This window comes from Chanos chanos, chromosome 2, assembly GCF_902362185.1.
Source record: "Chanos chanos chromosome 2, fChaCha1.1, whole genome shotgun sequence".
Lineage (NCBI taxonomy): Eukaryota > Metazoa > Chordata > Actinopteri > Gonorynchiformes > Chanidae > Chanos > Chanos chanos.
The window spans coordinates 51,045,043-51,072,846 of NC_044496.1; the positions used below are offsets into that span (position 1 = coordinate 51,045,043).

The 27,804-nt window shown below is 41.1% G+C and overlaps 1 protein-coding gene across 1 annotated transcript in view; it reads right to left on the reverse strand.

The window, feature by feature from the left end:
• The window catches only part of stox2b (storkhead box 2b), a 34,351-nt gene extending 7,132 nt beyond the window's left edge, over positions 1 to 27,219 (reverse strand). Inside the window, exons 1-2 of the mRNA XM_030766024.1 lie at positions 26,892 to 27,219; positions 1,108 to 1,260 (exon numbers count right to left, since the gene is read on the reverse strand). Of these exons, the coding sequence (XP_030621884.1) occupies positions 1,108 to 1,260; positions 26,892 to 27,219 (481 nt within the window). The remainder of the gene's footprint in view (positions 1 to 1,107; positions 1,261 to 26,891) is intronic.
• Between the last annotated feature and the right edge of the window lie 585 nt (positions 27,220 to 27,804).

The window sequence follows — 27,804 nt, forward strand, 5'->3', positions numbered from 1 at the left end:
ACAATGCAATTTAGCAAGGGTATATGAGGACCATTCCTGTCGATTGTTATTTTGTAATTCTGATCAAATGCTCTTAATTCAAAATTCAAAACATTTCTACTCAGTAAATGGTTGACCACAAAGTTTTCGCTAAAGGAATTTCAACCCAAATGAACAGTTATGAGAGATTCTACAGTGAAACCTGATACTGCCTGAGTATTCCAACATCAATAACAAAAAAATAAAATTTCTTGTGGGAAAATGGTGTCACATCCTTCCACTAGAGCAGTTCTGGAACCCTCTGATAGCCCAATAACCTACTTAAAAACAATATTTTTTCTGTTAACTGTTTAGGTGTATCAGTTGTTTTGTAAAAATAAAGAGATAACATTTAGTCACATTTCCACATAATCTCCAACACACAGGAGGGTCTACCTAGAAGTAAATCTTTGATAAAGAAAATGAGCTTGAAAATGAATATATATCAGGTAATGGTGAAACTGATGAGAAACAACAAGATCAGAGGTAAGGATACAGTTCCCTGACAAATCATTAGTATTTAAAATCTGCTGTCTTTACCTTACTTTGTTTTAGTGAAGCTAAATGCCCTATGGTTTAAATAATGTCTCAGAATATCATTTTTTTCCTTCAGTGACACTGAGAGTGGACCACTTTTATATCAAATAGTTTATTTTACAGATAAATTTTACAATTTGTACATTTTTTTTACAACAATAAAGAGAAGCTGGGGTCGGTTTACATATCTCTCTGGATTTTGTGAAACAAATAACTGGCTCTCTTTTCCAAGCTATAACCCTCAGGACACATTCAAATTGTGCAGGATATTTCTGTATTCTCTGCCAATACCACAACAGAATCTGTCTTTCAAATTAAGCTTTCAAACACATAAACCTCTCTCAGGTTGCCTATTTAACTGGATTTGAAACAACACGTTCACCAGCCAACCAAGTCTTTTCAGATTCAGACGTATTTTTACAGATAACCCTGCAAAAGAAACTAAACAACCGAAACATCGTGTCAAATCAAAAGGCTAAGTTTCAAAAACAGACAGAGTAACTTAAAAACGATTACATGTGCTTGTGTACAGGCGTGTAAGCAGTGCTATACCTGGGAAGCATGTTGCTAGGTGCTCGATGAGGGTCTCCTGAGTGACAGCTTTGCGGGCGGAGTTCATGGCAGAGATGGCCAGGCAGAGGATCTCTCCCAGTGGGATGAACTGCGACTGGCTAATGGGTGACATGCTGATAGGAGACACATCACCTAAAAAGGAGGCGAGAGAAATCAAAGGTCAAAAGATGGACTTCACAGGACGGAGGAATTTATAACTGAGGATGAGACGAGCAGTGAGACGGGCATGATTATGAAATCGTATTAAAACACTAAATTCTGTATATCCACCCTATATGTCACACCGAACCATTAAAAACTAACGTGGGTTACCCGAAATACCCAATTAAGGTCTATTTAGAACATTTTTTACAAACTGACTTGCAATGCAGTCCTCATAATGGATGCTTTCATTATGCTCTCTGAATGACAAAAAAAATAAAAAAAAATCACAACTCAAATCGAGAACTAAGCAGCCCAATCAGTATTTGAAAAACAAATGTGGTACACCGATTCATTTTTTTTCAGCCCCCTTTTGAAAGGCCTGTTCCCTTTCATTGCCAGAGGGGATGTTAACCCATGTATTCAATGAACTAAGACATTGACCACCACAGACTCAGTGACCTTGTCCAGAGCAAGCCAAGAACAGCTGGGCACAGATGGCAGCCAATTTCAGCGCAACCTCTGAGGAGAGCACGGGAGGAGAGCTGGCTCAGCCAGCTGACCGGAGCATCTGGGAGTTTTGAGTAAGAAGCTCCGCGTCAAACCTTGGCTGTAAGCATCCTGATAGAGCTCATGGAGCAAGCAAAGTCAGAAAAAAAAAAAACAGTTAACAAAGTTAATGCACTGTCCTGGCTAGGGACGTAGTTGTAAGCTGATTAGCCCAAAAAGCTCATGTGAAAAGCATACGCGGTCAACTTGCACCCATGTGAGGCCACAGTCTGTCAGGCTTGAGCAAAGAGGGAACTTTGAATAACAAACGGATATAAAACCAAGCCTCAGAGCTGATCTGAAACCTGTGTCAAACTTTGTCCTCTGAATCTTCTTGTCTAGCAGTGGAGACTTGCCTCTATCCAGAGAAGTTAAAACAAGCGTAAGAAGACAACACCTCCGTATTATAATGCAAATTTCACACAGTTTCTAATTTCAAGTTGCTCACTGCAGTACAGTAAACACTGAGAGAACGTCAGTAATAGCCAGACAAACCTGCTTGCACATGAAACAGTTACACACAAGTTGAACAAGTCCACATCAAAAGGGCTAATTAAAATCATGATAAAGGAACTGTAAATAACTCAGTGCCACAAATCAACACCTTTGCAGATACCAAAAGAACTTGTAAAACTGTGGCAACAAAGTTGATCTGGTTTGAAAACAACATAAATGGCCCTATATCATTACACATACTATTCATGTAATGCTCATAAAAACATACTATCCTGCAATACATATGCATGTGTCATATTAAGCATGCAGGAAACTATTGTTTTCACATATATTTCCATGCATACACGTTGAGTTTTACAGATCAGCTCCACTGCTGAGTACTCTGACCCCAGGACAGGCCTTAATTCCAATCCTGTTAGTGTTCTGGACTCTGATGTAAGACTTGGACCTTTCGTGTAAGATAGCCAGACAAAGACCACCTCACCTCTGAGATAGTGACATCATTGTTTCTCTCAAATCTCTTGGAAAAACACCTGATGAACCACACCATAACCACAGTCCTAATCTGCTTACAGCTGTGGATATTCCACAAGCATAAAACTGCACTTGATTCACAATGTTCTGGTTTACATTCTAAATTATTTTAATAGAAGACTGTTCTAAGATTAAAGTAATAGCACTCTTCTGAGCTCCCTAAATAACCCTGATGACCTCTTACTAATAATCAAAAGCATCAGATGTGATCAAAATATTAGAATTGAAAATGCTAGAATGAACAAAACACGCCTTTACTTTTCCGACACAACATCAGTAAAAATTTGCCAAGAATTTAACACATGGTATCATCCTCTAATCTATGCCACATCTTACTTATCCATGCTGCACAAAACAGGATTTTTATTATAATAGCAGTCATAGTAACTACAACAGATTCTAGTGTAGTTTGATTCAGTCTCAAATGCCAACCTGTAGGGGCTTTGATCTCCCTGACAATAAACAGTCTTGAATGAGTAACCACTGATGGCAGTCAAGTGTGGGATACTATTGCTTTCCTGCATTTGAATGAGCAGGGAAACTTGAGACCCATCCTGATACTGTGATACTTAGTTACTCGGTACAAGTGATTACTCTCTGTGAATATTTCCTATCTTGATAAAGACACATAATAATTCGGAAGAAGTCAATCACTTGTCTGTAGCTGGATCTGGGATGCTTTTTAAAGAGTAACACACAAACAGTACCTCGAAATGACATTAAAATAGCCAGCGAAATAAGATGACATATGGCAAGCAATTTATTCACTAGCACTTTGCATCAATAATTAAACTACATTTTCTATGTCATTTTACCACACTTTTTAGAACATTATGACGTTAAAACAAACTAGCTGCAATGGTTATACCCTGTAGGGTTACATCTTCAGCAAAAACGTTGGTGATGTTTCACCTTGAAATCTTTTGTGGGTCAAAAACCACAGTCTAGCCCCTAAACCACTACTGACAAGCTCACAAAAGCCATCTTTAGCCACACTGAAATCAAGTTACAGAGATAGAAGGGAGAAAAAAAAAAAAAAAACTCTTACAGAGACAGACCAGGAGGAAGGGGGTGACTTCACTTCCACGAACAATGAGCTACATTATAATGAGCGAGATAGAAAACATGTGATGTTTCTCTCTCGGTCTCACCCCCGAGGGGACGAGAGGCCGGCAGACATTTTCAGTTCCAGTTGTCGTCTCCTCCCTTGCCGCAAAGGACGAGATTGAGGGGGTTTTCTAAAGCACAGCTGCAAAGAGGTCTTAAAGTGGAAAAAGCCTCGGCCTCCCACATCTCCTCCTCCACCTCCTAAACGACAACTGCACAGCCCTCTTAAGGCCGACTCACCACAGAGAGAGGCACAAACTCCCACCCCCTTTTCACACCGCCAAAAGGAAGAGTACCCTATCACGAAAGACAGGAGCGCCGTGGATTGAACATGATGTGAGATAGAGGGAGGAGAAAAATCTTCAGAGAGGAAAAAAAAAAGAGAGAGGAAAAAAAAAAAAAAAAGACAGCAGTGCTTATACACTGCCACCCTTGAATTTGCAAACACAAATGCCTTTTTGCTCTGGAGTGGTTTGCTATTCATCGGCAATGCGAAAGAGAGATAAAGGAGGACGGAGACGGGACAGACATCCATGCCTGGAGCTCTGGTAGTAAACAATTCCACACAGCCAGGGTTCTTTGTCCATGCACCCTCAGTTGAACCCCACCCCCTTCTTTTGTGATTCATTCTGACAACACGGCGTAACACTACCCAGGCTAATTAAACCGTACAAATTAGAGCAGAGCGAAAAACGGGACCAGCGAGGGGAAAAGGAGAAATAAGATATTCAGTACCTTAGTGTTCCTCTCCGCTAACCCTTTGCCAAATCCAAGTAGACTTTTAGCTGCTAGCTTCAGACAAATGAGCATTCACTCAAGGGTCTTACCCAGCATGCTCTGGTCCACACAAAGACAAGGGAGGTGTGACCAATCACATTGTGGCTGAGCTTGCACTGTTTTTTTCCAGAGCTCCCTCCCAGGAATGCCCACTGACACACAAGCTTGTGGGCGGCCCTCAGAATACGTTGTTATAGCAACGCATCCCAGTTGTACCCTGTGCATGTTCCGTGAATGTTTTCTTTTTGCCTCCTTTTTTCATTCCAGTCTCCCTTTACACGTCCGATTTATAATTCAAGAGTCAAAGGTAGGTCCAATCAGGTGTCAGTCCTAATGTTAAGGGTGAAATGCCATGCTTACAGACAATCTGAACCATGTGGCGAATAGAGAGAGGAGAGGGGGAGGGGATTTCTACTGTGTTATCCAATTAGAGAGGGACAGAGCAGAGAGCTGGCCACGGGCTATGAGTCATGGGGCAGAGTATTTTTTAAAAGTCCAAAGACTGGAGAATTCATCCTGAATATTAACACAATAACAGATAACCCCAAGTTACCAAATATAGCCTTCTACTGTCAAGTCTATTGGTTTGTACACATTCTGTGAGTTTACATAGGATATCCTGTGGACACAGAGTAGGTTAAGTTGTGTTGGCACGGTTACAGTGTTCTAAAGCTTCTACTGTGGCAAGAGGGTGTGAAAGGCAGGGCTAGGGGGGGAGGGGAGATGGGGTATCTATGAGAATGGGGGAGGGGGAGTCTCTTCTTGGGGGTTCTCAGAGCTACAAAAGGGTTAGAGTCAGTTCTCATTCACTGAAGATCTGCTGCATCATCCTTGGAGCTCTCGAGAGCTGAAGGTATGGAAATGATGTTTCTCACGATGTACTAAGCTCTAGACAAAATGGGCTGCTCTCAAACGCAAAAACAATGAGAATGTATTAGCACCGCATCAGTCCATGTTTCACAGCAATACACTGAATTACTACTGTCAGTCTTGTGAAAATGTCTATGTAAAGATGTACTAATGACTACACAACTACTTATCAACTCAATGTATGAACTGCTATATAGAAAATACATAGCAACTACACAGAATCTACACAACAATAGTCAGCTACAAGGTTAAAGTGATTGTACATAAATGTAAGGGTATTACATTTTGATTTTAAGGAAATTACAGTTCAATTCTATGAGAAAAACAAAAATAAAAATAAATATGTAGTTGTTATCAAACAATTTCTTCATAATATACCAAGTTAGGTAGAAGCCTTATTAACTAAGGATGTATCTCGGGTATGAACATCTTGAGAAACTTTCCTGTAAATACTAACAATAAGCTTAATTTAAGAGTCAAAAAGATCTATACAGCTTAATAACATTTCAGTTTGTTGTAATTCATACACATTTGCAGGGCCATACAAGTGCACTGCAACTTTGCACAGTGCTAATTATGAGAATATGAACAAAAAAAAAAAAAAATACAAGAAAGCGCATACAAGAAAGAGAGCATATGAGAAACATATGTAGAGATTAAGTTATCACTATGGACACTTTTCCTGTTAAGTTACTGTGTACATGGATACTGTAAGTATAAAGGGCAGTTTATAGAGGAACAGGCCCCAGAGGAGGGACCCTGCTAGAGTTGTTTTACCTTCTTTAACACTAGATGGTAGTAAGAATTCAGCTGAGACACACCAGTAATACAGAGTAGCCTAACTCCTCAGGACAAAGGCAAACCTGGAAGTGGCACTGTTTTTGTCCTGGTTCCTCTGAGCTGCTTTGTTTCCCCTTTGAGGCAGATCAAAACATTTGAAAAGCTGAGTACATTTTTCCCTGACTCAAATTCCTGTTACAACATGTTGAAGTTTAGTGTGCTCCCCTGATTTCAAATGGAGTCAAAAATCCACAGCAAATGAAACTTCTAAAGTTTAGACAAGCGATAAGAAAAGTCTTTACCCCCCAAAAAACAACAGAGGGCTTTATCCTACCCTAAAAATGATTAAAAGTACTCCTACTGTGTCTTCGTGAGGATTACAAAATGAGTGTTAGCTCTCAGAAAGAGATGGCTGCACTCTCTTTACACTGCAAAACACTACACTGAAGTCTAATTTGAAATGAAAGAAGCCAAATTTACTCAACAGTGACGGAGTGTTAGTGCCCCAATTCTAAATTAAATCACAGGTTAACAGACATCATCATTCGACTCGTTAAAGTTAAATGGCATAACTCTGGCACAATTGTCAAAAATAGTGTCCAGTTCAAAGCAGAAAGTCAAAAAAAAAATATATCAAGATAGATTTTCACCTGGAATTTGGATTGTATGCTACACATCTATCATGCTGAGATACAGACAAGACTAGCCATGCAGACACACATAATCTGAGATCCTGACAGAAATAAAGACAGCACTGACACAACAGCTACAACTTTCTAGGATTGAACACATACACAGGATGAAATCTGCTTAATCAGACTTCTAATCTGGCACAGTTCACAGGCAACATGGCATCTGCCAATGTTTTCTTTGCAGACATGGTTAGATAAAAAAGAAGCTTCCTTAGATACATGCATACAGCGATAAAACCTCCATGTCGTTGAGAGAGAGAGTGAGAGAGGGAGAGAGAGAGAGAGAGAGAGAGATTGCACCTTTTTCAAGTCAACCTGGAATGCTCTCTGGGTTGTTCCCTGTAACATATGGAATTTAAGAAGAAATTCAACGTTTCTTTCATTCAGATCTCTTTGTCTTTCTAAGTTATTAAGTTTGATGAAAGCAATCTTTCCTCACTTCATCACTCATGTATTTGTTCTGCTTGGCAAAACAACTCTTCTGAAAAATTGGCATTCAAAGGATTTGTAAAGAGCCAAAAGATGACTGGGATAATCATTTATCAGCTTTCTGCTGTACCATGCTAAGCGTTCAATGGAACACAGACTGTCTGACTTTCTGTTCCTCATTTTTAATAAGCCGCTGCTTTTATGCTATTGCGTATGTTTTCATTATTCCTTTTTACTGGCCTTTGGATTAGGAAATACGCTAATCTCGTTGACTAATGCTTCTCAGATTTGATGAACTCTACTTTGGGTTAGTGGACCTTTGATACTGAACGCTGCAAAGAGCATGAAACGTCAGTGCTTGACCGCAGTTTTCTAAAGAGTACAGACCTGAATGTGATGCCTACTTTTTCCATCTCCAGTTTCTCTTGGGTTTTGGAATTCACAATAGCTTGGAAACAAATGGAGGGTCTAGGGCTCACTTGGAAGTCTCCCTGTTACATGGCAGGCATCTGAGGTCTAGCTGAGTGGGGCTGGCAAGTCCTTCCTTTGGGATACATGAAGTCGACTAATGCATCCGTCCAAACCGTGAACTAGGCTTCCCAGTCATTCAAATAGTTAATCCCAGTTAGTGCTTTGACCATTAGTATTCAGGCCTACTTAAGACTGATTGTATATGGTACACACACTCATACAATAGTAACAGCTTCTTATACTACTGATGTGGAGCTACACGGAATGAAAAAAATATTGACTGAAATGTAATAAAGTTTTAAATTCTCATAAAATGTACTTTAATAATCGTATGGGGTAGACAGTAGACAAGAACCCAGACGGTTATATGAAATGTAACAGCCTATAACTAAGAGTTTCCCTGTCTTACTGTGCATCTACATTGAAAGTAATTGAACACAAATATGATCAAATAAAAGAAAAGTATAATGAGAGTGTCTCTTCTGCATCCATTTTCTGTCATCGTGAAATCTGCACAAGAGTTATGGTCAAAGTGCGCAGTCAAAACAAAACAACAATATAGTCACAAAACAGCAGCGTTGAAACCAGTCCTTCGATAATCTAAGAAAGAAGATGGGAGAAGAGGTAAACAGAGGCTGATACCCAGTGAAAACAGGCATCAGGCTGTGACGCATGCAGGGATGGCGTTTCTCAGTAGGGGGTGACGTCGTGTCAGGCAGCCGAGGGGCAGCAACGGGTTAACGAGTTCACCGCATCCCAGCATGCCTTGCATCTTTAATACTACATAGTGCGCATGGGAGCACACATCATGAGCAGATGACTTCAGTAGAGAGGAGTAATAACAACAACACCGTGAGGCTCTAATGTACATTTCTAATAGTCCCACTCTTAAAACAGCACACGGTGCGAGACACGCTAAGATGTTTTTTTCTAGGGGTATTATTTGATTAATTTATACGTTTTAAGCTCACTGTTCCATATGGACATACCTAATCTTTCTACAGTCCCGCAGTACACATGATGTATTGCGTATTGACGGCGTTACATGCAAACATTACACAGCACCGAAAGAATGTGACACGTTTGGTGGAATGAGCTGAAAATCTAAAGCGGGATATGAAATGTTTGAAGTGTAGGCCTCTTTCAGCTGAGATCATGAAAGGACACTGTGCAGAGCCTTTCAAAGAATGGCGATGAAAGCACCAAAAATGATTTTTGTATCCACACGTTTGATTTACGACGTGGTGTTGCCTTGGGGGTAGACGGGTGACAAGACAGAAAGCATGCCTGAGTGTCTAATAAAAACAAAAAAAACAAAAAACCCACACACACACACACACACAGACACACGTACACAGAAAGAAAAAAAAAACCAAAAGCGAACAAACAAAAGAAATTGTCTGGGCAGAATCATCAAACGACCTCTGAAGTCTTTGAAAGCAGATAACTTTATAGCAAAGTGTGCCTCCACAAGTGATGGAGGACAAAAATAAATAAAACATAAGCAGACGAAAGCAAAGGTCATAAAATGTGGATGGCAACATATACGATTTTAAAAATGACTTATAGTCCACTGGAGAACATGAGGGATTTCTTGGGAGGAGGCCAGACGCTAGTGGTGTGCTGAAACCTTATGTCAGCTACAGGAAAGTATGAGAGAGAGAGAGAGAGAGAGAGAGAGAGAAAGAGAGAAGGGAGTAAAGAAGAGATAAAATTTTCTGCTGAAACCAAAACCAGACAGGGTGAATGAAAACACAGGGTGGGTGGGGGGGGGGGGTTATTTGCAGATTTTCCAGTCGCAGGCTAACCAGTCACATTGCTAGGGGATGTGTCTCCCTGGATACAAGCCAGTGCATCTCTCAGTGAGAGTCAGTGGACACAACAACACAAAGCATCAGGATTTTGAGTCACAGTCTCCTTGTCTAACAGCCAACCTTCCAATTAGATGAAAAGCACTATTTTCCCGGTGGCAACTGAATTTAAATGTATGAGCATCAATGGACTTCCAAATGACTCCCTAGTTCAGAGCTGATTCTCAATGAATCTGCAGCAAGCGTGCAGAACATATGAGTTATATCAGTGCTATGAGTGTCACATTTATGACACTGTACATGAAGAGGCAAAATGCATATGAATGCATTACAACTGCAGCATAGCACAGTAACACAGGGAAGAGAGAGCGTATCAAACAATTAAACAAATGCAAAACACAATATGTGCATGCATGAAGCTCAAGCGTCATCATTATTCAAACATGCTGTCCCGTCCTAAATAGCTTAAAATCCATCATGTTAAATTAGGCCATTGCTAATCTAAAAGAAAGTGTGGGGGGGTTTGGCAGTATATTTTTCCCGAACAGATAAAGTGTGTCTATGGGGGCTATTATATCATCGTAAAAGAATGATAAGGGTGAGACCTGAGGAAACAGTAAATGATAAGATTTCTCCCAAAACTTTCTTTTTTTTCCCCAGGCAACATACTTCAGGTACGTAATCTAAGTGAGAACCATAAAACGAGAATTGTCTAACATGAATTGGACATGAAAGCGATTTTTATGTCACTCTACATGTCCTTGGTAGGACCGTCAGAAAAACAAAGTGGAAAAACAAAAGCTGGTAAGGCTTTCGTCCACGGCTTCCACGCTGGGCTGGCAGCCTTGATCCAACTGTCTAAATGGAATATATGTTTGTCTTTCGTTTGTTCATTTGCGCATGTGGGCCATTTCAGGACGGAGGTCAGATTACACTGATAGCGGGGACTGGTCACTTTACGAAATTAATACAAACGTAAAAAAAAAAAAAAAAATCTGATATGAACGACCGCATGGAATTACCCTCAGCATGAAACCATAAAATCCTATGACTAAACATACACATTTCAAGTACTGACCCTGTGCTCTCACCAGAGGTTCATATGTTCAAAATTCAAGTCCAAATCTTTGCTCAGACTTGTTTTTTTTTCTTTTGATGCTCAAATTTTTCCACACCTTTTGCTTTTTTGACTTATGTAAGAGCTGAGTTTGCAGTTCACAAATCTTAGCTCACCGTGATGTCTCTGGAATCACACGTGAATATTACTGGCAGTAAATTTGTTCCATACAGGAGTGAGTTATATGCACTATCATTACTGTCCTCCATGTGTTCCATGTTTACTGTTTGCGATCATTACTGACCTGCATGTGTAGAGTTATGACAGCAATAAGCCAACACCTGGACAGTGACGTAAAAAGCACTTGGGCCAAGGTAAACACGAAGTAGAACTGATTTGATGATTCAAACCAATGCTGCAGGCAAGACACTGAGGCAGGGCGTTGGATTTAGTACCACATGTAAGTTTGGTTAATAATCAGAACTGTAAAGATACCACTTCGTGTCTTTTTGTTTTGTTATTAATACTGCTACGAGAAGAACAAACGTTTGTCAAATCTGATGGCAAAAATCTGAGTTCGGTAAAATAGCTTCAAAGTGAACATAGCCATCGTATTCATTAGCACTGTCATAAGTTCTAATTGCTCTTCTGGCACTGCACACACCAAATCCCAAGCTTAAAGTATCCAAAAACAAATTTCTACCTGTACTTTCACATAGTGTTAACACACAGTGCAACACTGTGTGCCCGGTGTGATTTTATGTTAGAAGTTACACACGGAGGAGAAAAACGGAGGTTGTAGAAAACTGAACCTGTAATCAACAAAACTTTGCTGTTTCCACTCGGAGCGTCGTCCTCAGAGCTGTTTCCGCAATCAAAGATACATTCCTCACAGCCACAAATTAATAATAAATTCTATTTATGTGCACACATGCACGGACACACAGACACACAATTTTCTTAATGGATCTGGGCCCTCTTCCAAATGCCCCTGTACTATGTCTGTATAATTTTGAGCTGAATGATAGCCAGGTGAGATAGCAGAAGAAAAAAGCTCAAACTTACACAATGCATAAAAATGAACGTCACATTATCGTTCAATTCTTTTTGCACAGTAACATTCGGCCAAAGAAAACTGCACATGCAAGTTTATGAAACCAAGAAACACCTGGACACCACACGGCAGTAACAGAAAAAGCACTGCCGAGTTGAAAAACTTCATGACCCGATCTAAAACACACACAGGGCTTAAGATCTAATTATAACAATCAAACTTCCACTTAACCCACTTACAGGTCTCATGCACTTAGAACTGGAATTCCTACTATATTACTAGATTACTGATTACCATTTCTTGCCAGGTCTGCCTGTGCGAAACCATGAGAGCAATAAAGTAATCATATCGCTATGACTAAACACAGGGTCCAACTTATCTGTAGATCCAGCACCATGCCCAAAGTTCCCCGTGTTTATTGCACAACAATACTACTGATTGTGTGGGTGCTACTTAATACAGCAACTGGGCCCCCCAGGAGGGAACAGTGTAGAAGTCAGGCGCTTTCCACAATCCACAGGATTACTCAAGCATTAATACACCAAAAACTGCTCTAAAAATACAAACACCATGTGAGTGCAGCCTGATTACTACTACACTTTGAACCATTTCCAGGAATTAGTATTTCTATGATGTTTGCCTACAAACCCAATACCCAACAGCCTGCTGTACAAGCTATTGCAGTTTTTGTGATAGTTCTTTGAGATTTTGTCGATTGTTTTAAGACCACAACATTATAGTGTGTAAGTTTGACTGTGTTAAAAAAAAAAGTTTGTTAAGGTCTGCTGGACCAATGATGATTTGTTGAAATGAAGGTTTATGCCAGTTTCTTTTTTGAACCATAGTAATTACAGTGTTTTGTTGCCAACAGCATTTCCATCAGTAAAGATTAATTGGGTTTTCAGTGTGTATTTAGTACTGCATATTTCAGGCTCAAAACCTCTATAACACAGGACAGGGATTTGATTTTAGCCATTGTAGCAAATGTTAAAATGAAACCACCCACTACCAAATTGATCAGAAATGGTCACAGTTCTAAAGCTAGTCAAACAACCACTCACGCCAGCTCTTTGTCCTCCAGATCATCTACATTCTGCATAATAACCATATCATTTAACCCCTGACCCCAGACGTTGCTAGGAAACACAGAAAGGGTTCAAAACAATTTGGATGTGACTGTGCCAAACTGTGCAGCAGTTCAGCTTCATTCCATATAGGCCTACTCCTTCGAGCCTGAAACACTTAAAGACTCCCTTTTACCAGCATAAGTAAACAAATTGTATCCATCCTCAGCCAACATTGCATACATTTGTGTGTGGTAAATCTCCCCGTTTTTTTTTTGGCAACCTGATTATTTCCTTTTTGATGCAAGACACACTACATAAATTAGGAAAGCAGGTCCTACAAGAGCAGCTGGGAACTGCCAAAGCAATGTATTTCACTGTAGAAAGGAACTTGTGGAAAGGTGCTGCCCACTGATTAGCCGGACTGATAAGGTCATCTGCCCCACAATAATCAAACTCAGATAAAGGAGCGAACAGCTTCCCGGCCCCTCTCTCATTAGCTGGGAAGAAGCAGGCTTTAATGAGGGGCTTCTGGTGGTGAAGCAACAATCAAATCTAATTTACAGCCTGGTTACACCCTCTTCAGCACCAAATTTGAGGTGTACATTTCTGGTGTCTTCATGTGCTGGTTAGTCCTATTTAATCCAATGTACGCTGAATTTACTCAACAAACATGGAAATGAAATCGATCGTTTGGTTGAACATGCTTTCTTATAAACACAGTCAGGGCTTTATGTAAATGCATAAAAGCCTCAGACACCATATAGTTAAAAATCATCAGGATAAATTTGCATAGCTAGACAGGAATGGTGAGTAAAATTTGAAATACTTTAAATTTTGAAGCTATGCACTACATAGATATGAGGAGTAATTTCTGTTTCAATAACCAACTCCTACTCTGATATAGTCATAGATTTTTGACTGGAAAAGGAAACCCCCCCCCCCCCCCCCAAAAAACAACAAAAAAAACCCGGTGCTCATCATCATTTGTTGTGGCAGCCACAAGTAACTCAACACCTTGGAAGCTGAATTATCACACTGTAGTCTGCAAGACCCACCTGATCTTAAATATCCTCTGGGTGAGTGAGAAACCGAATGAGAGATGAAAGGTTTGGGGTAGTGTCTATAAAGCCGGTAGTCCTTCTCACTACGTGACCGGGTACGTTCCGATGCCCGGTCAGAGAAGTCAGAGCTGGGCCATGCCCGTCGAAGGGTAGTGCTGCGTGTCTTCTTCATGACCACACTAGTTAGAGGGGGCCACCTGCCTCAGTGCCCACCTCCAGCCAAACAACCACCTGTCTCACACCCCTGACATGTTGGATCACAATGTAAATGGCACTCTGTCGCAAGTCCTCTGTTCCTTTGACAAACGCACATGAAAGGTGGTGTACATATACACTTAGTCCAAAACCAGATGGTCCAGTTCAGAAAGTTTGTAAAAATCCATAAGGGATAACACTAGATTGTCCTTTTTTTTGTCTTGACCACAGATGTGTCCAGTGCAGCGTTGCCTTGTGCAGTTCATCCAGGCTTAGAAACTTGAGAGACGCACGCAAGGACATAGACACATCCACCTCTGAGTTGCGAGCGCATGGAATGGGGAGGAATAGCGAAGACCAAGAGAGAGAGAGAGAGAAAGAGAGCGCGAGAGAGAGAGAGAGAGGGAGAGAAAGAGAGACGAAGGGGGTGGTTTGCTCGATTAGGAGGGATACTGGGGGGTGGGGAGCTGAGACTTTGCAGCTTGAGAGACCCCAGGATTCAAACAATAGCTCAATTCAAAATAGCTCTTTGCTAACACAGAGGAGCAAACACAAAAGGTGCCCCAAAAGCAAATTACATTTTAAAACGCGGGAAGGGATAGTGATGGTCTCTATCTCAAAATGAGAGCCCAAGCCTCCCTCAAGCCTCCCTCCCTCACTGAGAAGAGAAAAAAAAAAATGAACAGAGAACCTAAGAAACAAGCGAAATTCCAATTCTTCTTTATCGCTGTCTCATCGGACAGTATGTTTCAAATTCTTTCATAAAAAATGTACAGGCTTAACAGTCCTTTGCTCATGCATGCTTATCGGAAGTGATGACATGCACAGATTAGAACCCATCTTCAACCTGAATTTGAGTCAAGTGGAAAAGAAAAGGAAAAAACAAGAAGATCAAGCAGCACAAAACTGTTATAATAAAAGGACTTTTAAGATCCTCTAAAATGGATGAGACCACAGACACAGCAGAGCCCAGACTCCAGTGCAGTAGGACGAAGATTATCTTGCTCTCTCTCTCTCTCCCCCCACTGCTCGTGGCAGTGCTGTCCACTCTCTCCTCCCTCTGTCCAGCACTGCCGCTCTGGTCGCCGATTGTTCACTCGGGGATAAAATGATTCTTTGCGAAGAGCCGTTTCACTCCTTTCTTGCAGCTGTCTTGTGTTAAACTTGCTGATCCTGTCAGGTTTTGCCTTTCAGAGCAAAACACCTCAAGGGGTCTAGCTCTCAATCTCTGGCGTACAGCCCAGCCTGTGAGAGGATGACGGTTTATTTACATACAAAGCCTTGCGATCTTCAGCAACTGACGAGTTGCCGGAGTGTTGAGTAGGGGAAGGAAAAGTGGGGAGAAAGTCCTCTATCTGCTCTCCACCAGACCTAACACTGCTCCCTGCGATGCTCTGTATGCTCCTGTCCTTTTTTTTGCTAACGTCCCCCTTTTCTCCCCACCGCTTTTCCGCTAAATCCCTCCTTTCAGCAGGCAGGGTCGTCCACTATTCCCACTTGTTTGGGTCGATGCAGGGGCCAGTTGCATGAGAAATTCTGCTGGAATGCAACTGGACTGATCTGTGAGCGACGGCAGGAGCGGGAACGGAGGGAATGGAGTTCTCTCTAGGCACTTTCGCTAACCTCCCGTCAGTCTGCAGAATGGAGTGGTGTCGTGCAGCTGCTCTGCAACTCCCAGCCAATCACGGGAGGGCAACAGCCTTTCGGCTTAGAGTGAGGGGAAATCACCACTCTCACTCCTGCTGCTCACTGTCTGAATTATTTACTCAGAGCTACAGGAGAATAGAGCCTGAGACATGGACAGTGAATTGCATATCAAACACACACTTATAAAAATCCAATCAAGAGTGATACAGTGCACTAAAGGGAGATTTTTGGAAAACGAAAACTGGAGTAATTGTGTGAAAAGAAGAACTTTTATGTGAATGAGAACAGTTAGCAAAGAAATAGTATGATCGAGATTAGCAACCGATTTTAAAATTATGGTTAAAAAAAACCAAAACATTTTAACTCAGAGTATGTATTAAGTGTGTGCTTTGTACACTGTGTGTGGGGTTTTTGAACTAGTTTGCAAAAGGCAATATGGCTGTGGTGTGCCTGATTCTATTGAACCAACATGGAAAAAACCTCTGTCCTCCCTGGAGGTGATCATTAATCATGGGAGGACTGTCTCTCTCTCTCTCCCTCTTTCTGTCCAGCTGAGTGAACAGGCAGAAAGTAATGTTTTTCCAATAAGGGAGAGGTCAAGGGGTCACTAGTCCATAATAAAGCAGCTGAACTCCATCTCATTTTCTCAGCCTCTGAGCCACGTTCTACAGCGACAACTCAACAAAAATATGCATTTAAATTTTCAAGGAATAGAAATCTTTCTACTCTCAGGTCTAAGGAACCTTGCCAAACTGCATGCTGAGGAGTGAAGCCAAAGGGGAAACACAGGGCCAAAATACAAAATAAAAGTCAACTTTCTGTATGGTTTAAGAGTTTCAATGTTGCAAAAACCCAGATTTAGAGAAAGAATGCAAGTGGAACACAAGATTTTTTCCCTTTGTTTGTGTTGGACTAAATTGCATTAGTGTGAGACTGTCAATTTATGTCATGTATGTTTTTTAAGTCATAGGTCTGAGCCGACACTTAGCAGACACAAGGTATAGAATTACAGTTCCTTGTAATAGAACACTGTTGAATCACAGAGGAGTAAAACCTGTTGTAGGTCAATGTCATTCCCCTTAAGCTACCTTGGCACTATAGCACTCCAGCAAGTATGTACTTTAAAGGAATCTTGGCAAACTAAGTTTAATTCTCTATTAAGCTTAAACTAGCTCTAAGGGAGGATGAATTTGTTTTTTTCTTTCTTGTTTTTGAGCTAGTCTGGATTCATTTGGTAAACATAACCCAAAGTATTCCAAAACACGAGAATCATTCAATTCCAGTTGAACACTGAGATGTCTGATGCAGTTTTGGCACAAACTTGCAGTTCCAATCCATCTGCTAAACGTTTTCCACTGCATTGTTTTCCCGAAACACACCCCAAGTATCCCTTCCGTCATTTCATGCCTTGCAATCTTGAAATGGTTGATATTCCTTCTGCTCCGCTGCAGTGTTTCTCTTTCCCTCTTTTCTGACCGTGGCCGGTTCAGGTTGGTGGTAATCTCCTCGTAGTACCCTTGTGCTTGCTCATTGGAGCTCAGCTCACATTTCCTGGCCTTGTTATTGCTCATATTTCTGACCGTGTTATGTCAGAGTGGTCGGTGATGACAGGAATGCAGTCAAGAGCCACAGTGAACACATGCTTCTCCTCACTGACAAAGCTGACCATGTGACCCCATACACCACCCCCTCCTCACCCCAGTTCCCTAGTATCCCACTGCAACCTGTCCTTTATCCCAAAAAGCCCAACGAGGCAGGTTCTGAGTAGCTTAAGGCCAAGTCTAACCTCTCGCGGACCTAAACCCATTGACGCTGGACCACTTGAGGTGTGTTTTTCTTTAAAAAGTGGGAATCTCATAACATTCACCCTGTGTAGACGCCAGATCTCCTCTAGGCTAAGGAAGAAACCTGGTCTGAATTACAAGCCCAACCCCTCCCTGCCCTTCCAGCAAACCCACCCATACCCCCCCCACACCACAACCCTCATTCCACCCCCGTAAACTACCACATACTGTACATATGAACACATTGCTCCTTCTGCTGCCTCTCTTGCTAACAAGTCTAACCATGGTTCCATTTGTACATGCAAGAATGAGCTCAGTAAAACTCTTTACCACCTTCTCTCGCCGCATCCTTTTCCGCCACAAAAAACCTCCGTCAACACAGACACCAGACATGATGGCTCATTAAATGCTGGTTTTCATTTTGTCTGTTAAAAATATCTGAGAAGGCATTAGCAAGTGAAGAACCCCCCCCCCCCCAAAAAAACAGAAACACTGTTTCCTTTCTGTCTTAGTCCTTATAGCTAACATGGGAGATTCTCTCTGAGGGTGCTCTAGGAAGCACAACCTTTTTTTTCTTTTTACATTTTGTTCAAATGCTCGTTCAAATGGTCTAACGTTTACTGACAGTATCTCCACATAATTAAATCAACAAACACACTCTACAGGCAGAGTCATTAACAGGTATGCCAAGGTGCTGTGTACAGGGACAGGAACCAGTTTGGAAACAAAGGAGAGTATATGAGTTTTGTGGAAAGGCATTAATTCCATAGTCTTGCCAAAGAGTTCTGGCCCAGTGGATTCCTCCTGCCTTAGCACAGTTCATGCAAACAGCACACAATTATAGCTCCTATACATCCAGCCCACAGTGCTTCCTGCCAAACCACAACTCAGAGGCCTTGGTCCAAAGCACAATACCATACATGAGAGACAGCGAATGCTCATTTGGTATCCGAATGCACCCCAGGGTTTAACTATTCCTGGCATTTCCCAAAATCAATAGATTAATGATGTGAGGGATGAATTTAAACATTTATGGTTTAAACTAGATGTATGCAAAAATACAGTTATTACCAATGAAAATGAATACATATTGTTTGAACTGGCTAAGAAAATATTGTTTTTGAATAAAGTGAAGTTCAAATATATTAGCACTTAGTTTGTACATATGACAGAGGATATTATAACGTGGTTAGTTAATCCATAGTCTGCAACATACACAGACAGACACACATTCACACACACACACACACACACACACACACACACACACACACACACACACACACACACACACACACACACACACACACAGTTACCTCTCAAAATGACTGTAATCTAATTTCACATTTAGCCTACACATTAAGTGAAGGTAAAACTCCACCCTGTATATAAACCATTACAACATCAGTTGGAATGGAATTTGATTATTTGATCTTGGATTACTGCACCAGTTTTTTTAGGTTGTCCTTTGCTTGGCCTCTAGGAGGGAAAATAACAAACCCTAGTGTACCTCTTTACCACCGATATCAGTCAATGTGTTGCCCCAACTCCTGCATGATCATAGTCTGAGAGTGTTTCATTTTACACAAAGGAATGCAACTGATTGAAGGATTGTAAACACAGTAACTGAACTTCTTCCGGTTTCATCTACAACAGTATAAACACGGCATAGGTGTGATTTTCACGATGATGAACATAACCGGCCACGTTCCGGGAGGTTCAGCTGGACAGCCTGCCATCAGACTTTAGTGACTCCGACCGGACACCTACACAGCTGCAGGTGAATCCAGGGAAATAGTATGTGCCTCAAAATGCCCTTCATTCCCATGGGAACATTCACACACCGTTAGGTGAAAAGAAACCTTGGTCGCATGCACAAGTTCTCACCATCCTGCAAGGGTGCATGGTGGGTAACTGGATGTGCCAAATTGGGATGAAAAAAAGAAGCTATAAAGAATTAATTGTGGATTCAGTGAGGGACGATGAAGGCTGCTATTGTTTTCCCAGATGTAACAATGGCTACAGAAATGCTTTGGGAACAAAATGACAAAACTTGTGACTGGGAATCAGCTCATACTTCTTTTAAAGAGAACCCATCATTATGTGCTAATAAATTATACGGTCTTTTTCTCTGAAATTACAACCATGTTATTTCAGAATCCCGTGCATTTAGCTGGCGAGATGTGTGCTGGCTTTTTCAGAGAATGTCTGACTATTAGCTGTAAAAGAGTGATTGTCAAGCCCTGGAATGTATTCTTCCAAGAATACTGAGTTCCTCACAAAATAATAAAAAGCTAACCCCCCCCCCCTCTAAAAAAAAACATGTTTAAAACCAGGTCTCTCCAGCTTTATGATCATACTGAGAGATCAAGGTTGTTAACTTTCCTATGAACTCGTCCCGAACTCCAGTTCTGCAATTTAAATGAATGTATGCAAGTAGGTCGTCTGTGTAGAATATGAGGTTCAGTCGTGGACGCCTGCTGTTTCAGATACTTTCTTTGGCTATGGCTTCATTAGAGAACTCTGCATTGGCATTTCAAAGGGAATCCACCATCTGAGATAGATTGAAATCCAAGCAATTATGGGGATACCCCCTGATCCACCAGAGCACTTGGGACTATACTTCATGAATAGCTTACTGAACAAATGCTATTTCAATCAGTGAGAGATGCATAGAGAAGTGTGGTTTAGCAAAGCCTATTGAAACAACTCGAAAAATAACAGTCACAATATAGTAACTATGTTAAATACCTTGCTTCCGCTAATCCATGTATTTTCTATTTGAAGCCTGTTCAGTGCTACAGCCTAATCAGGTTTTAAAATGAACACTATTCCTGATGACTTTTCGCAGGCTTCTGTCTTAACAAGAGCACCGTGTATTTGGAAAGACAAAATGGGAGAGAGTCCAAAAAAGGCCTCCCAATACCGCCTGCCAGCATTCAGTGACATTTAAATGGTTTTAACTTTCTCAGACGTGGCGACTAATATTTTGATATCTCTGCCAATCACAGCGTATTAACCTCTGAGCATTGAACGTGGGCATTGGCTGTCGGCCGAGAAAGTGAAACATCATAACAATTTGAGCCATATAATATTTCAGCTCCACCACGTCCAAACCTACACCTCCACTAGATTTAAGAGTCCCTGATTGGCTGTAAATCACTCTGGACAGTTGGGAAGTGGGCATTGTGGACTTTGTTACTCTTTTTGGAAACACTTCATTGTGGAGTAAATGGGTGGATTTTTTTGTAAAAACAAACTGTATTTTTTACATTAGACACAGTCAGCCGGAATTTCAAATAACAGAGCTGGGTTTTAAGAAAATCTGGTTTACACATGTGCAAGTGCTTAAAATGAAAATTTGCGTTACTCCTCTCATGGGCAGCTCCGAGCAGCAACGCATAAGGAGGAATAAAAATCTCTATTACGTATTTGACGTGACAAAATGTTAAGAGCCCCTCTTTTCCCCATAGGGGTGATGGAAGAGAAATCTATTTCCCTGAACAAGCTCATTTACACACGTGAAAAGATTGTGTTGAAATTTGCCAATCCCCGGCAGCAATTTGGCAATACGAATGTCCGGAGCCCGGGTGGAGCCGATCCTTTAATCAACTGAAACAACACTTCACAAAGGGTTATGGCACACAGCTGCCTAAGCTGGGGATGTGTGTATGTGTGTGTGTGCACGCGCGCCTAATTTTCAGCTACCATTCTCCACATCTTATATGTATATATGCGTTCACTGTTAAAACACGCAGTGGTCACATGTTAAAAAGTCATCTTTAACATTATGACCTTCGTGTATATGTCCTCTTTTCCACATCAAAACTGATTTTAGTATAAGCGAACAAAGCTTTTCAGACCTCACATTATATAATCGAATGGACCGCGATGTTTAGGTGCATGTGCCTCTTTCTTAAAATTGTGACGGTCACCCTCTAGATGTGTGTCACATTGCAACAATGTCTAAAACAAAAATTGTGTCATGGGTGCAATGTAATGTTTCAAATGTCTTAAAATTGTGCTTTTTGTTCTGCACTGATGAAACTAGCCCTTCTTAATGGGACGGTCATAATATCAGTTTTTGCTGTAGGTCTTTGTTAAAGAGGCTCTGATCTCACCAAAGCCAGAGAGTGAACTGCACTCAGACCTGGATTATTCTATTCATATCAGAATGCTTTTAGCTAGGCCTCAAGCTCAGAAGGGCAGCCTCTTAATCTGTGCAAATGTAAGATAATTTGGGACCACCCTGAAATCCAGCCTCAGAGAACAAGGGAAGAGAATGAAAGAGAGAGAGAGAGAGAGAGAGAGAGAGAGAGAGAGAGAGAGAGAGAGAGAGAGAGAGGGAGAGAGAGAAAACTTTCCATCACTTATTGTCATGAGTGTCATTTTGCATGCTAGCTGCCAGAAACTTACTGCGTGGATCCATTCATAATTTCAGTCACATGGTACTATCCAAACAAAGAGTCCTGAGCCAAGGCTTTTTTCTTTTCTTTTCTTTTTTTTTTTACATTGGACGTTTCTCTGAAGAAAGGGTCTCTGTAGTGCAGAGAGTTCCGGAATCAGAATCTGTCTCATTGTGTCTTTAGCACTTGCACTAAAGCAGAGTACGCAGAATGCATTCCAGATGACATTTGGCCACACTCAGTGACATTGCTTGACATTGGCTGGCTAATCCTTTAGAAAATGAAGAATTATTGCTTTGTGTTTCAAGATGCCAATGCAAACAATGCTTGGGCTGTGAAATCACAGTTTGGATGACATTGGAGAGTAAGTGAAGGAAAGAAGCCACTGCATTTGGACACACCACATTTTTAGAAACTGGGTCACATGTATAGATTATCTATTGCTTTTATCAAACAAGAGAGATTACTCAGTAGTGCCGAGAAGATTACAAAACAAATCTTTCTGGGAACGTAGCGTAAGCTCACCACAAATCGTTTTGGTGTATAGCACTAAATCACTGTTCGAGTAATAAAAAATACATCACTTTAACTCGTAACTACAGCCCCGGTGCAATTAATATGGTATGTACTGAAACATATATTACATACATGACCGGAATGCACAGATTACTACAATAAAGTACTTGATGGTTGCGGGCGACTCGCTGATTTTTATTCTATGCATTTATATAATCTGAGATTACAATGGTGCTTCACGAATATTATATAATATACCTTTAAACTGCAGTTTATGTACTTTATTCATCTTAAATATAAAACCATGTATTGTCAGATAACATCAGGCAAAAAAACATAGTCCAGCTTGCACATGATCCAGCATAGTCACTGATATGGGCTTTGACTGACAGGAGATGAAATTCAAACTGTCATAAATTGCACAGATCTGTATGTTCTTTCAATCCAAAGCGCGCGCACACACACACACACACGCACACACGCACACACACACGCACGCACACACGCATGCACACACACACGTACACACAAGCACACAGACACACGTAAACACATACACACACACACACACACACACACACACACACACACACACACACACATTCCAGGCTTAAAACATAACAGAAATGTTCATGAGTATCAAGACTCGGATTTCATACACACACACTGCTTGGCTGAGCCTGTAAGCTATCTCTGACACCTAAATGAGCACACTGCTGCCTGCACATGCACATGGACCTATCCTCTGTCAGTTATTCTGAGTTTAATTAAAGTCTGTCATGGACACTATTAAAATGTTTTAAGAATCTTACTGTCTCATATTATAGGAACTAAAATACAGTCAGTTCTCTAGCTGCTTCACACCCAAGCCCTGAAAGAATATGAAGAATCTCAGAATTTAAGGTCATTATGAATTGATGAATCTCTCTACGTGCTAGGTGTCCCTTATAAAACTGCATTTATACATTAATTCCAGAGGTACACTGAACCTGCTGTACTCATGCTGCTTTATTGCAACTGGTAAAAGCCACAGTGTTACATTGTTATATCATGTACAATTAGCAAGTTGTTGTGATGTATCCTGGTAGCACAGCACATCTTAAGCCAAACACAGCATAGCGTGTATGTAGTTAACACAAAGCCTGTATAAACTGCTTTAGAGACACCACCTTTGCTTTAGAGACACCTAAAACAAAGAGACTCTCAAATAAAACCGAAAGAAATATTTCAGAGGGTGTAAAAAAACAAAGCAAAACAAAACAAAAATACAAACAGACAACAATTTTATGACTCATGTGCCAGACAAATAAATACTCCAAAATCACCCATATTAACTGATAAAAGGGGGTGGCCATACTTCTATTCAACTGTGACCTCTAGTGGAAAAGATGAACTCATGCATATACTAAGGACTGTCATAGAGGGGGTGAAAACTAATTTCTATACAGTTACACAACTACTGAGTAAAATATGACACCCTTAAGCATATTCAACAAACGTCAAAATACTTTAAAATTCTCACAGTACACCTCTCATCACAATTACTCATCACAGATATGTAACAAGGGAACGGAGAAGTGGGTGCTCAATGCTTATGGACCAGTAGAGGGAGCAGTGCACGGACTAGTCTATGCTGTACTGTGACAGAGTCAGTGATTGTGAGCGGATGATCCCTCTTAAGTGGATTTAGGTGACCTCACCGTTGGAAATACCGGAACAATCACAACACAGTACAGGGAATCCCCATCTTTGGAACCGGTCATGGTTTGCACGTGAGTCACAGTCCTCAGACTGTAGGCTGCTGATGAAGTAGGGGTCCATCTGTTCAGTGTGAGTCATGGAAGCCTTGAGGCCTTAATTAAAGCAGCTGAGACTCTATATCTAAGAACTATGGGATTGCACAGGAATAAACACATGGCATAATACCGTCTTCATTAAAAAGGAAGAGCCTCAGCAATGGAATTCTTTCCGTTTCTTTTCATGAAACCTTTGCATTCAGCACTGTAGGGCTGATATTTCTGGATATCCTTCAGTAAATAATCCTCATTCACTGCTCAGTCCTCCAGACAAATGTCCATGACATGACATCATCTCATTTTAATGGTGCCCATATCATGTAACCTGCAGCAGAGCGGCAAAAACTTCAAATACCTGTAGTTTCTATGGCAACACTAGTCAAACACTAACAAACTAATAACGACGTCTTCTTCACAGCTTCCTGTCTGGGATGAAAAGCAGATCATTTCTGCAGCAGATACTGTTTAGATGATTATGGTTAGGATGAGAAAAAGCTATTTAAGTCAGGAAGCAACCTGCCCTTCAGAAAGAACAGCACAGCTGACACACGCCCCTTTAAGGATTTATGGGTGGTGGATTGAGCGAGGGTACTCATTCAACCTGTACAGACAAAGGCCACACAGCTAAAATGAATACTTAAAAATACCTGAGGAGACCACACAATCATCTGCCTCTCACCTCATGGCAAGCAGCAGAGCTGACTCAAACACACATACAGTCACATTTAAAACAGCTGAGTCAGACTTCACAACTTTGTCAGAAAAATTCAACTCAAACAATACCAAAGGTGTCTCCAGGCCAGAAAAAGAACATGGTAACAAGGTGAAAAATAGAGAGAAGAAAAGAGAGAGAGAGAGAGAGAGAGAGAGAGAGAGCGCTTTGTGTAGTAAGAACATAATAGTCTACCTGGAGCAATTCAAAGGTTTAGAGCCTTCTGATTAGAGCCTCTTATGAGACGCATGAAGGTGAATGTGCAACTGAAGTGAGAACAGACATGCAGTGGGAAAAAGTTAGAGTGGTCAGAATAGTTCCATCCCACCAGTAAACTCTATCCACAGATCCAGAAAGATCCCACAGATACAGGCAGAATACCAGAAAGGACCTCTCTACATAGCAAAACAAGACCCCACATAAGGAACAGGCAACAAAACGCATAAGACTAATCGTGTATCTTGATGACTTTAGATGAACTTCCGTATCAAATGAAGGAAAATGATTTCATGATTGTGGTAGGACAAAGAAATGTCTCTTACTGCTTACAAACTGGTCACCTGAACGGAATCAGAAGTGACTCAAACATTCAGCGCAGGGTCTATCGTTTCACTGTATTTAAGCTTAAATAACTCTTAATAAAGCAAAATGAGAGATTTCATGCTGTGGGCAGTAGACATGTGGAGAATGCTGTTCTCTATCAATGAAGAGCCTTTCCCTGCATTGAGGTCGTCACTGTTCCGCAAGACATGACAAGCACAATAAGGGAGTTAAAATAGTGCCATCTCTTCTTCCAGACTGACAACCATAGCCACAGCATACTGAGAGAGAGAGAGAGAGAGAGAGGGAGAGAGAGAGAGAGAGAGAGAGAGAGAGACAGGGGCCTGGCAACAACAGCAACAACAACAGAAGAACCACACTGTGATTACAGCCATACTTTTACTCATTTTCATTCATTCATGTTATTACATGTCCCCACCTACCCCATTCACTTCCCCCGCCCAACTGCTAAACAATGCACTCATATGTCAGACAAATAATGATCTGGGACCACACCAACAGTGGAATGAATGAGCACATTCAGACAAAGTGTATTACTATTTGAGGAGTGTGTGAACAAAAAGGGCCCTCTGTCACAGTGACATTCGGGGCAGTGAGTTTGATGCTGTTTTCTGCTCTGATTGGTGCAGATAAAAGTGAATAACTGTGTTTTTATGAATACATGTGCCATGCATGAAAATATTTAGACTTTATTCTTAAGGAAGCTGAGCACTCCAACAGATTATCAGATGAGTATTGAGAGGGAAATGGTTATGTTATTTCTCATTTTGCGTATTTATTTTTACATACAGTAATGCAGTTCTAAGTGTTTAGCGGCATATTTTTCACAACGAATATAGGGTTCATCTGCGACTAAAAATAGACTCACTCTCACAAATGAATTAAAATGCCGGAAATGAATGAAATGTCAGAGATTTCACTCTCACAGCTGAATGACAGCGCAGGGCTTATTTGGCATTTGACTGGCATAAACTCTGGGTTTCTGTCATCATAGCATAAGAATATTTCCTGGGCTGTATGAAACCAGAGACTTTATTCACTGTAAAGCTTTCTTAGACTTTAATTGCATTTCCAACAAATAGTGTAAATTGCAATTTATAATAAACAGGTCATCGCGGCATCAAAATGTCCTCACAAAGAGACTTCATTTCCAAACACTAGCGACACTAAAACAGATTATGGCTAAGAAACTCAACAAAAGTTTCCAAAATGTCTATACCACAACCGAGGTCAATATAGGAGAGCTTAAGTGAAGACGTCAGGAGTGAAAATATTTTGTGTCTGTCTTACCTAGGTACTTAATGTCGAAGCCCTGAGGCGGTTTAAGAGACCTTCTCATCCACGCTTCCCGTAGAACCTCCAGGTGATCCTCTTTCCCTTGGATCAACAGCACATGCTCGTCTATCCATCCCAAGAAAAAGGTTTCCTCAATGGCGTCGGACACCATTTTATTCCAGAAGTGTTTTATATTTAGTGATTTGAAGTCTGCGAAAATTTCATACCCCGTATGATGATGTGGAGGATCCTCGCTCTCGGTAACGCCGGGCGAATCGTCTGCCACGATACGTGAGAGTACAATAGCAAGGGAGTGTGGTGCGATCTGTAAGAACGGCTCCATTCTGGTAAATGTCAAATGCAATATATTCCATTCAAGAATGTATGGATTTCAATGCCTGTACACATAATATGAGGAAAAACTGCGGTCTTATTTTCGAAGCCAAGTCATCGAGGCCGAACAAAGCACCAGGTAGTTATTTTGACCTGACCAGCTTTTGATATAATGGATGACAGATATGATCCACAGCATCACTAAATTCGTCTTGAAACGAGAGCCAAGTTGCAAAATGCAGTGTTTCCGGGTCTTTTTTTCTTCTTTAAGACATCAAACAGAGAAGACCCAGTTACTGTGTGTAAAATATCGAATCCATTCCTCACCTTCATCAGACATCTGCATGAGCCATCGCAGCACAACGGTATCCTCCTCCAAAAGGGGAGCGATGTTATACCAGTCCGATAAAATAAGACACGGTTTGCTTACTGGTAGGTCAGTGACTGCATAAATACCTCACAAAATAAGTCGTCAAAGAATGGATTTAAGAGGCTTATTCCCATTTGTCGGATTAAGGCTTTTCTCTGCAGTACATTCGATGTTGAGGCAGTATTGCTCTTACACCGGTGCGTCATGTCGTTATCTTGCCGTGGT